General features: G+C 43.8%; 2 protein-coding genes and 1 long non-coding RNA gene across 3 annotated transcripts; all 3 read right to left on the bottom strand.

Moving 5' to 3' along the window:
- Positions 1-2,058: 2,058 nt before the first annotated feature.
- LOC120292696 (toll/interleukin-1 receptor-like protein) lies at positions 2,059-2,502 on the bottom strand. The gene has a single exon (XM_039311004.1). It carries the CDS (start codon positions 2,500-2,502, stop codon positions 2,059-2,061), a length of 444 nt encoding a protein of 147 aa, XP_039166938.1.
- A 3,388-nt stretch (positions 2,503-5,890) lies between these two features.
- On the bottom strand, positions 5,891-9,457 carry LOC108958083. Its single transcript, XM_039311002.1, has 5 exons — positions 9,302-9,457; positions 7,627-8,020; positions 6,886-7,507; positions 6,512-6,650; positions 5,891-6,214 (listed from the first exon to the last, which is right to left on the bottom strand). The coding sequence occupies exons 1-5, from the start codon at positions 9,455-9,457 to the stop codon at positions 5,891-5,893; spliced, it is 1,635 nt and encodes a 544-aa protein (XP_039166936.1).
- Positions 9,458-11,568: 2,111 nt separating this feature from the next.
- LOC104421717 lies at positions 11,569-14,884 on the bottom strand. The gene is made up of 4 exons (XR_005549741.1): positions 14,512-14,884; positions 13,304-13,380; positions 13,113-13,192; positions 11,569-11,604 (listed from the first exon to the last, which is right to left on the bottom strand). It is a non-coding gene; the product is annotated as an uncharacterized LOC104421717 (long non-coding RNA).
- Positions 14,885-15,099: the final 215 nt, after the last annotated feature.

Raw genomic sequence — 15,099 nt, 5'->3', positions numbered from 1 at the left:
CCGTACCTGCACCTGCGCTTCACTACCATGATGACGATTCCCAAATTCCCCACCCATTTGGACTCGACGGCCCTCGTGGAGTCGCCTAAATTACGGCGACGACCGGGGTGGCATTCGGGTAAATAAGGGAGAGAGGGATGGCATTTGCGGAGTAGCAACGCCTTAGTCAAGCGTGGAAGGGGAACGTGGGGCGGGTGGGGTTGGGGGTTGGGCTTGGTCGGAGAGGCCGCGGGCTTCAAATTTGTCGACCGGGTAGGGCGGGGTTGTCCCCGTCAACTCCTCCCTCCAATTTCGCCACGTGTCGTTTGACGGCGAAGGGTGGGCCTGGGAAACCACCTTCTCAAAGCCCATTGGGCTTTAAAAATTGTTCTTAGAGAAGTGCAAATACGGTTCTGACGGATTCCTTCTGAAGAATTTTATTGCAGTCCCGAAATCCTCTAAATCTTTGGCCCAAAGCAAAGTTCAAAAGCACTTTGAATTTTGAGTATTTCCGAAGTATAAACACATTTTCCCTTCCAACTTTACTTTCGTTTGTCGTTTATAATTTCGAAAATATCCACATCTCAAATAGTATAGTGACATTTAGCTTGACTAATTCCTATTCGCAGACATAAACTATCACATCTATGTGCTTCTTATAAGGCTTTATCCACATGTAGACAAGTGTTGCTTCTAAGATTATTTTGTATCTAACAACGAAAAATTGTAGTCAAGGTGGTATGGTAAGTAAAATTTCATACACTATTCGAGAATTTGTCAACTTAAGCCATGTCAATATTTAAAACTTCAGTCTCTATTTGCAGGGCAATTGGGCATATAAATCACATTTTTTGGTGGGAAAAACTTCTAAAATGAAACTAGAGTACGCTAGAGAAGCTGGGAGCGGACTAAAAAGCTAGTGAAGGTAGTAGGTAAGCTATACCATTTACAAAATCTACGGGCTATTACGCAACAATGTGAACATTCAAGAGGGCTATTATTGCTAAATAGCATGACATAAGAAGTATATATATTTATTAAAAAGAACACTTATCACATCACATAATGTCCAACAATGACTTGTACAATGAGAAATGAATTTCAAACTTACAATTCATGATACTTACATTTGTGTGCTTATTTAATATATAGGAAACAACATTTCAAATTAAAAAAAAAAAAACATGTTGAAGGAACACTAATTGATTAAAAAAATCTATTTTTGTCCACATAAATCTCAGAATAGTATTTAACTTCTTGCGATTTATGTAGTTTTACCAAATTATAGCATCATGTGTGTCTATTGTATATTGACGAAGAAGAAGATATCGTACCCTCTTTGTGCGATTCAAAGAGTCTTTAAGTGATTGTGTCAAGTCATTGAGCTCAATCAAATACTTAGTCAGTGACTCATCTTTCTACCTAGCTCCTCCAAAACCTTTTGAACGACCAAATCGACAATTTCTACTTGGCTACCATACACAAAAGCACTTTCATTTGTTCACTAGATTTAATTCATACCCATTCATGCATGGTTACAAAGGATATCTATATACACCGAATAACAAGTATAGGCTAATTTAGTAGAATTCAGTTCATCGGATGCATTTTTCTATAGGTGGTGGTTTACACGACTGCCGAAATTACCAAGTGGCTACCACATAATGCCCAAGCAATTTTGGCATCTACAGCTAAGCGTGGAAAAGATTTTCAACACTCGTAATAGGGAGAATCGGGAATTAAGAAAATGTAGACAAATTCAATCCATTGTACACTGCAATTTGGTGATGACAAATTGAATGACCCCAAAATCCATGACAAATTCCCTAGCGATTGAAATATTAGGGAAGATATCTCAAGTAGAGATGTAAAGTTCAATAGGAGTAGCACTTGCAGTTGGAGGTAGTTTTCAAAATTTTGCATTTAAAAAAAAGGAGAAAATATGATTTGATAGGGAATGTTTTATCCCCTAAAACTAAAAACTTAAAAAACTAAAAAAAAAAAACACAATAAAGAAGAAGAAGAAGAATTAGGGCAAGCATCTTAAAGGTAGTTTTACCTTTGTTGCTCATCGACCTTCTATCCCTTGATTTTACCAACCTTTGCAAGAGCCTCTTTAAACATCCCAAGTTCGACTTCAAAGGAAAGATTCTTCAGGATTGGAGTCCAATGTTTAACATCCCCAGGTTTCACTTTATAAAAGATGGGAAAAATCTTTTTTCTACCCTCTAACTGAGACACATTATTCATCATGCGTTCAAGCTCAATGAGACACCATTTGCAATCAAGATAAGTTTGAGAGATGATGGGTATGTAGATTTCGGAGTTGTCGATAGCTTGTAGAATTGTCTCACCAATCTTATCACCCACCTTGATTGCATCTTCGTCCATGAATACGCGAATTTCAGCATTATTCAAGGCTCTATTGAGGAAGCTTGTGAAGTCAAAATGAGTATTTGCTCCACTAAAACTCAAGAACACATCAAACTGAACTTCTGATGCTCTGGCCTTTGAGTGTGCCATTTCTGGGACTTCCAGACCTCTCTCTCTCCCCCAAGAAGAGAAAAAAGGGTTGGTAACTTGGGTCCTGGCTAAGAAGTGAGCTGAGGTTTTTGGAATGCTTCCACGCCATACCACACAGAGATGACCGATATTCCAATGAAGACGGAGACCCTCGGGAATATACTGTATGTTAATGGTAAGCGGTCAGTGCACAGACACGAAAAAAGAAGAAGAAAAAAAGATCATCCAGCAGCTGAAGGACAATCACATGCAAAAACACAAACAAATTCGGACGAGATTTTACCTAAATTCACAGGATGGACTTCATCGGAATCGGCTTGACGGATGACTGGTTCGGTGCTCCCTGGCAAAGGATGGCCACGGTGGTGGTTTGGCGAGGTGCACGCGACGGTGATTCGGCCGACGATTGGTGATTCGTCTCGGTAGTGACTTTCGGCCGGGAGTAGCGATGCAAGACGAAGCCACGAGGGACGCCGGCCGAACGAGAACAGGCTCGACATCATGGTGCAACAGCTGCGGCTTGGGACAGAGAGAAGCCGCGTCGTCTCCGGTAGTTGGAGGTGTGGGAAGGAGCGGCAGCCCGTTAGGTTCGGCAACAGACACGACGGCCTCCCGCCGGGCCGGGCCCAGCAAAAAAAGAGAACAAAAGAAATCAAGGTCTAGAGAAGAAATGCAGCATAAAACAGGCTCTAAGCTTCGGAATCCCAAATTTGAGGGAGGATTTTTTTTTTTTTCGAGAGGAATGACGACGGATAGGTTCGGCGGGAGGAGAAGGCAGTGCCGTCGGAGGTGGTCGTCGTGGCTTGGACAGCAAAGCAGCTCATCGGAAGAGAGGAGGTGGCGGCGGTGAGCAGCAGGCGTTGGGAGTGGGTTGCCGTCGCTCGTCGGAGGTGGTCGTCGCGGCTTGGACAGCAAAGCAGCTCGTCCGAAGAAAGGAGGCGGCGCCGGTGAGGAGCAGGCGTCGGGAGTGGGGGGCAGTGCCGTCGTCGCCGCTCCCGGGCTGGAGCTGCGACGTCGATGAGTGCAGAGGAAGGCAGGAGCAACACGAGCGCGTCCTGGTTTGCGCAAAGCCTCCCAAGATCTACCGTCTCTCTCTCTAGTCTTTCCTTTCGTGTGTAGACCAAAAAGGACAGACAATATTGACTAGCGGAGGGTTGCGACTAGTCTCTCTCAAGATCTACCGTCTCTCTCTCTCTCTCTCTCTCTCTCTCTAGTCGCATTTATAGGGCGGACTTCAATCGAATGTCTCTCTTGCCGATTCCGCGAAAGTTCGATTTTGCCGACGAATCGGCAAAGACGAAGGCTCGCCAAATTGGCAAGAGTTGGACCGTGAACCTCTTTAGCCATTCAATTGATTGCGATTCATATAGTCAAATTAAATGGATAAAGCAACAACTAAAGCAAGACGAATTGGCAAAATCGAACTTTCGCCAAATCAGCAAGAGTTGGATTGTGAACCCCTTTAGTCATTCGATTATGGCGACTCATATAGTCAAATTAAATGGATAAAGCAACAAGTAAGAAAAGACAAATTAGCAAAATTGAACTTTCACCGAGTCAATAAGAGTTGGATTGTGAACCCCTTTAGTCATTCGATTGATTGTGACTCATATAATCAAATTTAAAAAATGGGCACTTAGTTGCCACGCATCATTTGACGACCATTTTGCCACGTGTCATTTGACAAAAATGGTGGATTTGAAAACTATTTTTTCAAAGCCCTTTAGCTTTATATGTCCTCAGGGCCCATTGGGTAAACTTTTTTTGAAGAATTTTGAGGAAGTACAATTGCATTTCCTCAGCCAAAGCAGGTCTAGTGTTTTGAGTTTTAAGCATGTAAACACCTTTATTTCTTCCAAAATGAGGGATAAAAAAAAATGTTTCATGCTAATGGGTTCGTTCAAGTCCATAATCGTGAGTTCCATCGTACAAGATCTTGGGCCTGTCTTTTGATCTCCTAGTTCAAGTCCATGGATTAGCAGTAATAGCTGCTCATGGATGGATATCCACTGTTCAGATAGCATACCTCAATCACTGAACATAAAAATGCCCATACATTCTCACATATGTATATAGAGAAAAAAGAGTATAGGCAATAATATGGCTAAACTGCAAATCATTGTGCTCCAAGAAATAACATCCCTCTCGTTCATCTCACTGAACAAAAGATGCAACCGCATTTTGCATATACAAGTCCTGTGTGCACATAGGCGTGGAGAAGCCTGTGGAGAAGCTGGTGCTAATCTGCATGCATGTGAATCCACTTCCCAACTTCGAGAGCTCCTAGGTGTGCACAAGCCGGCAAGACGGATGCAATACTTATCTCATCAGGTTCAACACCAACCATCTACATTTGCCTAAAATTTCCAGGGCATCGACATAACTGCCGACTTGAGAGTACCCGGAAATCACTCTCGTCCAAGAGACGACAGTCTTGCACAGCATCACACCAAACAATTCTCTCGCCCTCGTCGTCTCTCCCAACCTAACATGCCCGGAAATGAGACTATTCCACGAGATGGCATCCCTTTGAGGCATATCGTCAAACCCCTTATATGCATCTTCCGAATCCCCGAACTTTGCATACATGTCCATCAACAAATTCTCCGTCACCAGGTGCCCTGCAGGCCCGAATTTACACATATGGGCATGCACATGCATACCCAGATCTTCGCTCGCCAACCCTGCACACAACTTGATCAAGAACGGGAACGTGAACTTGCCAACCAGTCTCGACACACAACAGATCCCAATCGACAAACAAACAATGAAGACACCCAAAAACTGCACATTCACGGTCACATTCTGCCTCCACTCATCACTCAATGTACTCACTCGCCGCTCCAGTCAAACTCTCCAGGAACTCAATCTTCTTCTCGATCGACAGCCCCCGAGACTTGGGATTCTCGCCTGGTGGGGATATCAAACAGAACAAAGAGAGACAACCGTCAGCAAAATGACTTTCTAAAGAGCCGAGTCTTCCCACATCTCGAACGGATCCGACGCGAGAAAGATCCAGGCGAAGCTCAGAGGGCCTCACCCGCGCGAGAGCGTCGCCGATGGGAGATTGCAGGAGGAGCTCATCTGGGCTCTGCAGGACATCCGGTGTCGCCATGCCGATCTTCAAGAAACGGGGGAATGGAGATCCGGGTGACGAAGCTTCGACCTTTCCGCTCGAGGCGATCATCGTGGCGCGGGGCCAATCGCGGCTCGGGTTTCGTAAACGGGATTCGACGAGGGAGACGATGGACAAGGGGAAGATGAAGGAGATAGATGATGATGAAAATGATGGGGGAGGATAAAAAGTTTTGGCCCGACCCTAAAATTCCCTAAATTTTAGGGTCGAAATGGGCCGAGCCGGCGCGGGCCTTTTTGACACTAGTGATTATCAGACTTTCCCGTCCTCCTCCCTTTCTCTGCCTACTCTCTTCCACGACTCCTCCCGTCCTTTGCCTAGTAGATTCCTCCCTCTCCTCCTCCGCTCCTCCAGCATGCCCTTCTTGTATTTCCCAACCTCCTCCCTTTCTTTGCCTACGCTCGTTTCTCTACTCCTCCACTCCTCCTGCACGCACTCCTCGTATTTCCAGACCTCCCCTCCCCTCGTCCCTCGCTTCACGTACTTCGTCTTTCTCTTCACGTGTATCAACTCCATACTTCTTCTGCTTTGAATCCTCCCTCTTCTTTCACTCCTCTCTCCCCTTTCAATATCCTGCTGCACTTGACCACGTTAAAATTCCACATTAGTTTTAAGCACTACACATTAAAATAATGCTGATCTTCTAATCATCTAATCAAGTATAGAATAAGTCGCTTGCGAAACATTTTCTTTTTACTATGCTGCAGATACTCGAGACATGGGGTCAATGGAGTTTAGAAAAAAGAAAAATTCCTCTTTTAAATAGTATAGTGATAACATTTAGCTTGACTAATTCCTATTCGCACACATAAACTACCAAATTATAGCATCACGCGCATCTAATGGAAATTGACAAAGAAGAAGATATCGTACCATCTCTGCGCGATTCAAAGAGTCTTTAAGTGATTGTGTCAAGTCATCAAGCTCAATTAGATACTCAGTCTGTGACTCATCTTTTTTGCCCAACTCCTCCAAAACCTTTTGAACGACCAAATTGACAATTTCTACTTGGCTACCACACACAAAAGCACTTTCATTAGTTCACTAGATTTAATTCATACCCATGCATCACACGTGATTACAAAGGATATCTAAATACACTGAATAACAAATATAGGCTAATTTAGTAGAATTCAGTTCATCGGATGCGTTTTTCTATAGGTGGTGGTTTACACAACGGCTGAAATTACCAAGTGACTACAACATAATGCCCAAGCAAAATTCGGCATTAGGCAGGATAGTTTTACCTTTGTCCCTCCTCGACCTTCCATCCTTTGATTTGACCAACCTTTGCAAGAGTCTCTTTGAGCGCCCTAAGTTCGACTTCGGAGGGAAGATTCTCGGGGCATGGAGTCCAATGTTTAACATCCCCAGGTTCCACTTTATAAAAGAGGGGGAAAATACTTTTTCTACCCTTTGATTGAGACACATTGTTCATCATGCGTTCAAGCTCGATAAGACACCATTTGCGGTTAGGGTAAGTTTGAGAGATGATGGGTACGTAGATTTTGGAGTTGTCAATAGCTTGTAGAATTGTCTCACCAATCTTATCACCCACCTTGATTGAGTCTTCGTCCCTGAATACGCGGATTCTGGCATTATTCAAGTCTTTATTGAGGAAGTCCGTGAAGTCAAAACGAGTGTCCACTCCACTAAAACTTAAGAACACATCGAACTCAAAGGCTCTGCCCTTTGAGTGTGCCATATCTGGGAAGCGTATTTGTTCCAGAACTCCTTGTTTCTCCCCAGAAGAGAACAAAAGGTTGGTAACTTGGTGTGGTGTGGCCGGGCTAGGAAGTGAGCTGAGGTTTTTGGAATGCTTCCCCGGCAGAGCACACAGAGATGAAGACAGAGATCCTCGGGAATACACTGTATGTTAATGGTAAGTGGTCAGTACACATACACGAAAAAAGATTTAGCGAAGGGGATCTCTACTCAGAGTGCACAATCACATGCAAAAACACAAACAAATTTGGACGAGATTTTACCTAACTTCACAGGATAATAGTGCCGAATTTGGACTTCATCGGAATCGGCTCGACGGATGACCGGCGGTACGGTGCTCCCTGGCAAAGGATGGCCACGGTGGTGGTTCGGCGAGGTGCACGCAGCGGTGATTCGGCCGATGATTGGTGAATCAGGTCGGTAGTGACTTTCGGCCGGGAGTAGCGATGCAAGACGAAGCCACGAGGGACGCCGACCGAACGAAAACAGGCTCGACATCATGATGCAACAGCTGCGGCTTGGGACAGAGAGGCGCCGCGTTGTCTCCGGTAGCTGGAGGCGTGGGAAGGAGCGGCAGCTCGTTAGATTCGGCGATGGACACGACGGCCTCCCGCCAGTCCCGGCCCAGTGAAAAAAAAGAAGAAAAGAAATTAAGGCCTAGAGAAGAAATGCAGCACAAAACAGGCTCTCGGCTTAATCCCAAATTTGAGGGAGCATTTTTTTTTTTTTTTTGGGAGAGAGAGGAATGACATCGATAGGTTCGGCGGGAGGAGAGGGCAGTGCCGTCCGAGGTGGTCGTCGCGGCTCAGCCGCAAGACTGACCTGGGGAGCGAGCTCCGGACATAGCGAGACGCAAAGGGGGAGTGGATCGAGACGTTGGACTCAGAGGCGGTTTTGGAGAGCACATGATGGCTTCGAAAGACAAAAGCCTGAATGGCTTCGAGAATTTAGAGAGGGAAAATATGTCATGACAGAGAGAGCTGGAATGGTTTTGTGAATGGGGGTTTTGCTTGGGGAAGAGGGCGATATTTATACAGGGGCCAAACACGTTCTCTGTCGAGTACTTTGACTCTCTCTCTCTCTCTCTCTGAGTTTAGGGTATTTCCACGTTTGGCGTTTTTCTCAATCGGAATTAAGAAAAGGGGCATGTTCTTCGAGTTTAGGGTATTTTAAGCTTTGACTCTCTCTCTCTCAGTTTAGGGTATTTCCACGTTTGACGTTTTCTCAATCGGAATTAAGAAAAGGGGCATGTTCTTGAGTTTAGGGTATTTTAAGCTTTGACTCTCTCTCTCTCTCTCTCTCGAGTTTAGGGTATTTCCACGTTTGACGTTTTCTAAATTCCTCTCTCTCTCTCTGAGTTTAGGGTATTTCCACGTTTGACGTTTTCTCAATCGGAATTAAGAAAAGGGCATGTTCTTCGAGTTTAGGGTATTTTAAGCTTTGACTCTCTCTCTCTCTCTCTCTCTGAGTTTAGGGTATTTCCACGTTTGACGTTTTCTCAATCGGAATTAAGAAAAGGGGCATGTTCTTCGAGAGTTCCTCCTTTGATATATTCTCCTAGATGGAGAAGAAAGAAACGTGGAATGGGAAACATCGGGGGTGGGTGGGAAAATAAGGATGCGTTTGGTAACGTTTCTGTTTAAAAATTGTTCAGAAACAGAAATAGAAAAAGTGTTTCTGTTCCAAGGAATAATTTCTAAACAAAAACGCGTTTGTAAAGTCTGCGCATGGTAACCTTCCCCAGCCCAAAAATTTCTATTCTTCTCTTCCCGGAACAAAAAAAGAATAGAAAACTCGTTTGATAACGGCAAGTTAGTTTTTTGTTCCGGGAATGGTTTTGGAATAGAAATGAGAAGTAACAAAAGTTGCTTCTTGTTCCCGGGAACAAGTTTAAGAAATAAGTTAATTTTTTTTTTCTTTTATTCTTCTCTTGCTGACCGCCATTGACCGCTGTTGACCGCTGCCACCGCGGGGCAGCCCGGCGCCGCCGGAGGCCGACCGACAGTTGCCGCCGCCACCAGTTGCCGGAGGCCGATTGACCGTCGCCGCCGCCGGTCGCTGCTGGACGCCGCTGCCGGCGCCACCGGACGCCATTGTCGCGGATGATCGCTCGCCGCCCGGTCGCCGGAGGCCGATCGACCTTCGCCGTGCCGGTGTCGCCGCCGCCGGCCGACCGTTGCTGCCGCCGCCGCCGGAGGCCGATTGATCCTGCATCGCTGCCGCTGTCGCCGCGGACGCGCGACGCCGCCGCCCGCCGATCGCCGCCGCCAATTGCCGCGCCCGCCGATTGCCGCCGCTGATTGCCGCCGCACAGCCCATCGCCCGCCACCTCCCGCGCCGCCCGGCCGGAGGTGGCCGGCGTCCAGCTGGTCGACGGCGGCTGATGGGCCCCGTGCGGCGGCAATCGGGCGGCAGCGGCTCGGCGGGCGGCGGTGCCCGGTGGGGACGTGCGTGGCGGCGGCGTTCGGCGGTAGCGCGGTCTACCGGCAAAAATAAAAACAAATAAATATAACAAAGAAACTGTTTTTTACCAAACACATTTCTATTCTTTTTCTATTTCTAGAGTAAAAATTTTGTGTAGTTACCAAACGGGTTTTTTTACGTAGAAATTGTTCCCCATAATAGAAATAGAAAAGAACTATTTCCGAAAAGAAATTGTTCCCCAGTCAATACCAAGTATTTTAAGCTTTGACTCTCTCTCTCTCTCTTTGAGTTTAGGGTATTTCCACGTTTGACGTTTTTCTCAATTCCTCTCTCTCTCTCTGAGTTTAGGGTATTTCCACGTTTGACGTTTTTCTCAATCGGAATTAAGAAAAGGGGCATGTTCTTCAAGTTTAGGGTATTTTAAGCTTTGACTCTCTCTCTCTCTCTCTCTCTCTCTCTGAGTTTAGGGTATTTCCACGTTTGACGTTTTTCTCAATCGGAATTAAGAAAAGGGGCATGTTCTTCGAGAGTTCCTCCTTTGATATATTCTCCTAGATGGAGAAGAAAGAAACGTGGAATGGGAAACATCGGGGCGGGTGGGAAAATAAGGATGCGTTTGGTAACGTTTCTGTTTAAAAATTGTTCCAGAAATAGAAATAGAAAAAGTGTTTCTGTTCCAGGGAATAATTTCTGAACAAAAAACATGTTTGGTAACTGTATAAAATTTCTGTTTCTGAAATAGAAAAAGAACAGAAACACGTTTGGTAATTGCAAAAATTTCTGTTTCTGAATAGAAAAGAACAGAAACACGTTTGGTAATGTACAAAATTTCTGTTCCAATTTTTTTTTTCAATTGTTCTTTTTTTTTAAAAATAAAGTGTAAACTTGGTATTGAATTATCATTCTCATGAAATGCTCATCAATTTAATTTTGTTTATATTAAGTGAAAACAAACATTCTAAACTTGATCATATTTGCTTACTTGGAAGAAATTTTTTTAAGTTTGTACCAAAATTTTCCTATTTTTTTAAATAAAGTGTAAACTTGGTTTTGAATTCTCATTATCATAAAATGCTCATCAATTTAATTTTGTTCATGGTGAGTAAAGTCAAACATTATGAATATGGTTATAAGTGCATACTTTGAAGAAAATTTTATAAATAAACTTTGTACCAAATTTTTCTCACCATTTTGTTCACAACACACATGACTAGAAGTTCCTCGTGTTTTGCATACAAAGACAGGCATGAACTCCCACTTTCGACTGTGTGGATCTCTTACATTTTAGTCCTCCGCGCTCCAACCCGCCAAAGCGGTGGGCAAAAGAGCGGGAAACATGGCGAGAGACAGATGTATGTTTCTTCGGGAGCAACAAAATTTGTTGAGGTTACGTGCTATTAAGTGTAAAAGTAAGCTAACATGACCTATGGCTCTCTTCCAATGAATGACGGCTTGCTTGGCCATTTAAAGGCATATGTATGGACTGGACACTGCCGTTCAGAAGAATCCTCCCTCTCCTCAATCAAAATCGCAAAAGGAATCGTCAGCCCTCTACACTTCGCTCATCGGCCGAGCTCCGGTTGCTATGCTCCCGGGTGGTTCCTCCGATAGTGCACCGTTACACTAGGCGTTGAGGAGGAAAGAGGAAGCTCAGGTCCGGCACCATGATTTACCAGCGCCGTGGAACCTCACCTCAATGCATCAAACACGTTTGATCCCAAGCAGCCTGAAAGAATCCGGACCCACTAGAAACACATGCCGTGGTGGTGAATACCGGAGATTACTGCTCCTTCACATGCTGTCCTTGGTACACCATCCTGCACGTGGGAGAAAGCATCATATCTTTTGTGCGAGTAAGAGAGAAAGAGAGTATCCAACTCTAGAATCATTAATACAAGCAAGGACAATGCGTAAGGGAGCTGTTATAAGCCCTCTACCATGAGCATGGCCGTGAATAATCAGTTATAAATTTACAAACTATATTATACATGCAAAACTTGCAAAGTAACTGCACAAGACTGAAGTGACCACACATCAGAGTATACGTGTTCTGGCCGAATAAATTGTCGACCTTGGTGGTTCTCTTGTAGCCTCAACCAATCATCCTAGAAAGTTAGTGTTGTCAAAGAAAATTTCGGGAGACACATGAGCTATAAACATATGTGATCTAAAACTTGCAAAGTAACTGCACAAGACTGAAGTGACCACACATCAGAGTATACGTGTTCTGGCCGAATAAATTGTCGACCTTGGTGGTTCTCTTGTAGCCTCAACCAATCATCCTAGAAAGTTAGTGTTGTCAAAGAAAATTTCGGGAGACACATGAGCTATAAACATATGTGATCTAAAACTTGCAAAGTAACCGCACAAGACTGAAGTGACCACACATCAGAGTATACGTGTTCTGGCCGAATAAATTGTCGACCTTGGTGGTTCTCTTGTAGCCTCAACCAGTCATCCCAGAAAGTTAGTGTTGTCAAAGAAAATTTCGGGAGACACATGAGCTATAAACATATGTGATCTAAAACCCCAGTCCAGGAAAGAAATCAGATCGATAAAGGATTTCCGCAAAATGTATTTAAAGATTACAAGAAAAGAGAGATGGAGAAGGAAACACATATCTTGGACAAGAAAAGGTTGATAAGGCTGTGAAGATGAATAAAAGAAGCTTCAAACTTGAAATAAAATGAACTATAGCATCCCTCTGTCTAAACAGGTCCCCCATTAAAACTTCCTGGATCAATCATTAAGCACAATACATGGGAATTACTAGCATCATTTAAGTGTGAATCCTCTCAGAAGCTACTCCTCCTGAAGGACAGCAGCACAATAAAACCATCCGAAGACAAAACTAACCAAATAATGTAATGGATCCACCATTAGTACTTCTTGACTAACCATAAAAACACAATATATGAGAATTACTACCATCATTTGATGGGGTATAATATTCTCACTTGAATGGATTGACTCTTCCCAATTGATATTTCAAGCAAGACAGTAAATTTACTAAACGTTGGATGAAAGAGAGATTCAACACTCAGCATTTTCAAAAATTTTGCTCAATATGACAAATTCAGAAAGGTTCCTCCCACACAGCAAGGAAAGGGTTCCACCACACACTCAAATTTCTTTTTCAAATTCACTAGGCGGAGTGAGTTGCAGATCTAAATTCACCTAAGCTTATAATTACATAACTTAAAAGTCTAGATGCTGGCTGCACATGATAATAACAAATTTACCGAGTACATATCTTAATAACTGAATGTGTATCTCTTGGAACAAAGCTAGAGGTTCAAATGGCCATCGATCCGTAAGTAGATACCAGGATGAGGTAATAGGATGGAGACTTCCAGCAGCAGCAAGTTGATCAGCATGTTCCAATTGTGTCGTGAAAAGACACATCTGCGGGAGAGAGGGAAAAAAACAAAAACAGAAAGATAAAAGTCAAACGAGGAAACATATAATTTTGGTGGATAAACAAATGAAGTAAGGACAACCATTGGATAAACATACCAACGCAAGAAGAATTGATCACGGAAGCCAACATGACTGCTACATACATATGTACATTGCTTGATGCTGGAGCATCTCTTTAAAGCCAAAAAAGACGATAATGTTGAGGAAGAAACTGAACTGAAAGATTTAACTGAAACTGGAGAAAAGAAAAGTTTAGCACAAATCCTTTTTCCTGGCCAAGAACCGTTTTGGATATCTGTTTGTGATAATCAAAAGATAAGCATCTCCCTAACCATCGAACAACAGTTTATACATGAAATTGGAGAGCTAAAGGGCTAAAAAGGCAGCAATTGAAGGTGAATCGACAAAAAAGATAGTTTAAGTGTGGTTATAGAAAATTAGTATGTTTTAGGATTGGATTACTATAATTCTTGATGGTAACTTGATGAGTTAAAATTTATGAATGGGGCACAAGGCCATACAATTCTGTACTCAATCATAAGATGTCCTGTCCTTTACTAGAAACCAGACCAGCAGAGGAAAGAAAAACGAGTTTCACCAAAAATACTACAGCTACAGCATCAAATACCTGAGTTAATGGACCCATATTTTGCCTCTTGAATCAAAGCATCTCTTAATTTTCCTGCTGAAATTCCTAAAGTACCACATGTCCATGGTCATCAAAGCAAAATTCCTACAAAGTAACCCCACAACAGAGCACAGAAGGCAACGAACATCTAAAATCACGCTATTCTATAGTTACGAGACTTTCTGCAATTAATAGACGGCCCACAAACACTATAATTTTCTACATCTTTACTAGGAGTAGACAATCTAGTGCTATCAACCCTTCTCATTTGTTCTACACCGAACACTTCTTTCACATGTTAGGAAAGAAGCCTTAGTCCTTCTATCTCGCATGATTTTGTAAATTACTTTAGTTCAGCGACGGCGATGCAAGCACGCGCAAAAGGAACAGAATCTCTGGTCAAAATACATAAGCTAATATAAAGGTGCAATTGAATTCGCCCGCATTTTCAGTCCATCAGCATTAGCAAACTGAAAATTCGGCAGACGAAACAACTTTTGTTCCATTTATTCGCATCAGTCTTCTGTTTTACACGTGAAATGGCGTTTAAGAAAGAAACGAACAACAAAAACCTACAAAACCACACAAAAGCAGCCGCGAGCACATATGCACGTGGATCGGTCACACAAAACCGCAAAAATTCCAGATCGCGTGAGAATCGGGACCAAGGAATCACCTGGATGTGGATCAACGCCACCGCCACGGCGAGGAGGAGGAACCACCGGAAGTCGCAGAGGAACTTGCTCACCATCGTCTCTCCGGAGCCGGCGGGGGAAACCACCGTAGCAGCTGAAGATCACGCGGCGAAGGCGTCGCGAGCACCGAACATGGCCGAGCTAGCGAGAGGAGCTTGAGGATTTCTGAGAAGGCTTTGATGGAGAATCTCGAGCGTCGAAGGTGGGGTGCTTCGTTCTCCTTGAAGCGACGACGGCGACGGCGACGACGACGACGACGACTAGGAGCGGCGAGTCAACAAAGCCGAGCCGAGGCAGGAGACCGGCTTCCGAAGCCGGACGATCGGGCGCCGGCCGACCGAAGCCTGTTTGGAGACGAGGCTCGCAGAGAAGAGGCGGTGTTCGAAGGGCTGAGCAAGAAATAGAAAAGGAATACGATTTTGTTCCTTTTTTTATCTTCAAATATGTTTTAGAAATAAGAAACACAAATTTATTGTTTCTTATTTCTATTTCTTTTTTGTTTCTAGGAACAAAAGAACAAAAGAACAAAAGAATAAAATAACAGAAAAAGTGTTCATAAACAAAAAAAA

This window comes from Eucalyptus grandis, chromosome 1 (assembly GCF_016545825.1).
Source record: "Eucalyptus grandis isolate ANBG69807.140 chromosome 1, ASM1654582v1, whole genome shotgun sequence".
Taxonomy (NCBI): Eukaryota; Viridiplantae; Streptophyta; class Magnoliopsida; order Myrtales; family Myrtaceae; genus Eucalyptus; species Eucalyptus grandis.
Note: the sequence above shows the minus strand (reverse complement) of the source record. Positions and strands in the feature narration are given on the sequence as shown.

Excerpts from the sequence above, each read along its gene's own strand:
- LOC120292696 (XM_039311004.1), bottom strand. The coding sequence starts at position 2,502 with ATGGCACACTCAAAGGCCAGAGCATCAGAAGTTCAGTTTGATGTGTTC.
- LOC108958083 (XM_039311002.1), bottom strand. The coding sequence starts at position 9,457 with ATGGCGTCCGGTGGCGCCGGCAGCGGCGTCCAGCAGCGACCGGCGGCG. Across the intron at positions 6,651-6,885 it reads AAGGTCGAGGAGGGACAAAG|CCAAGTAGAAATTGTCAATT; the intron begins GTAAAACTATCC and ends TGTGTGTGGTAG. Across the intron at positions 6,215-6,511 it reads CTTTGAATCGCGCAGAGATG|CAGGATATTGAAAGGGGAGA; the intron begins GTACGATATCTT and ends GGTCAAGTGCAG.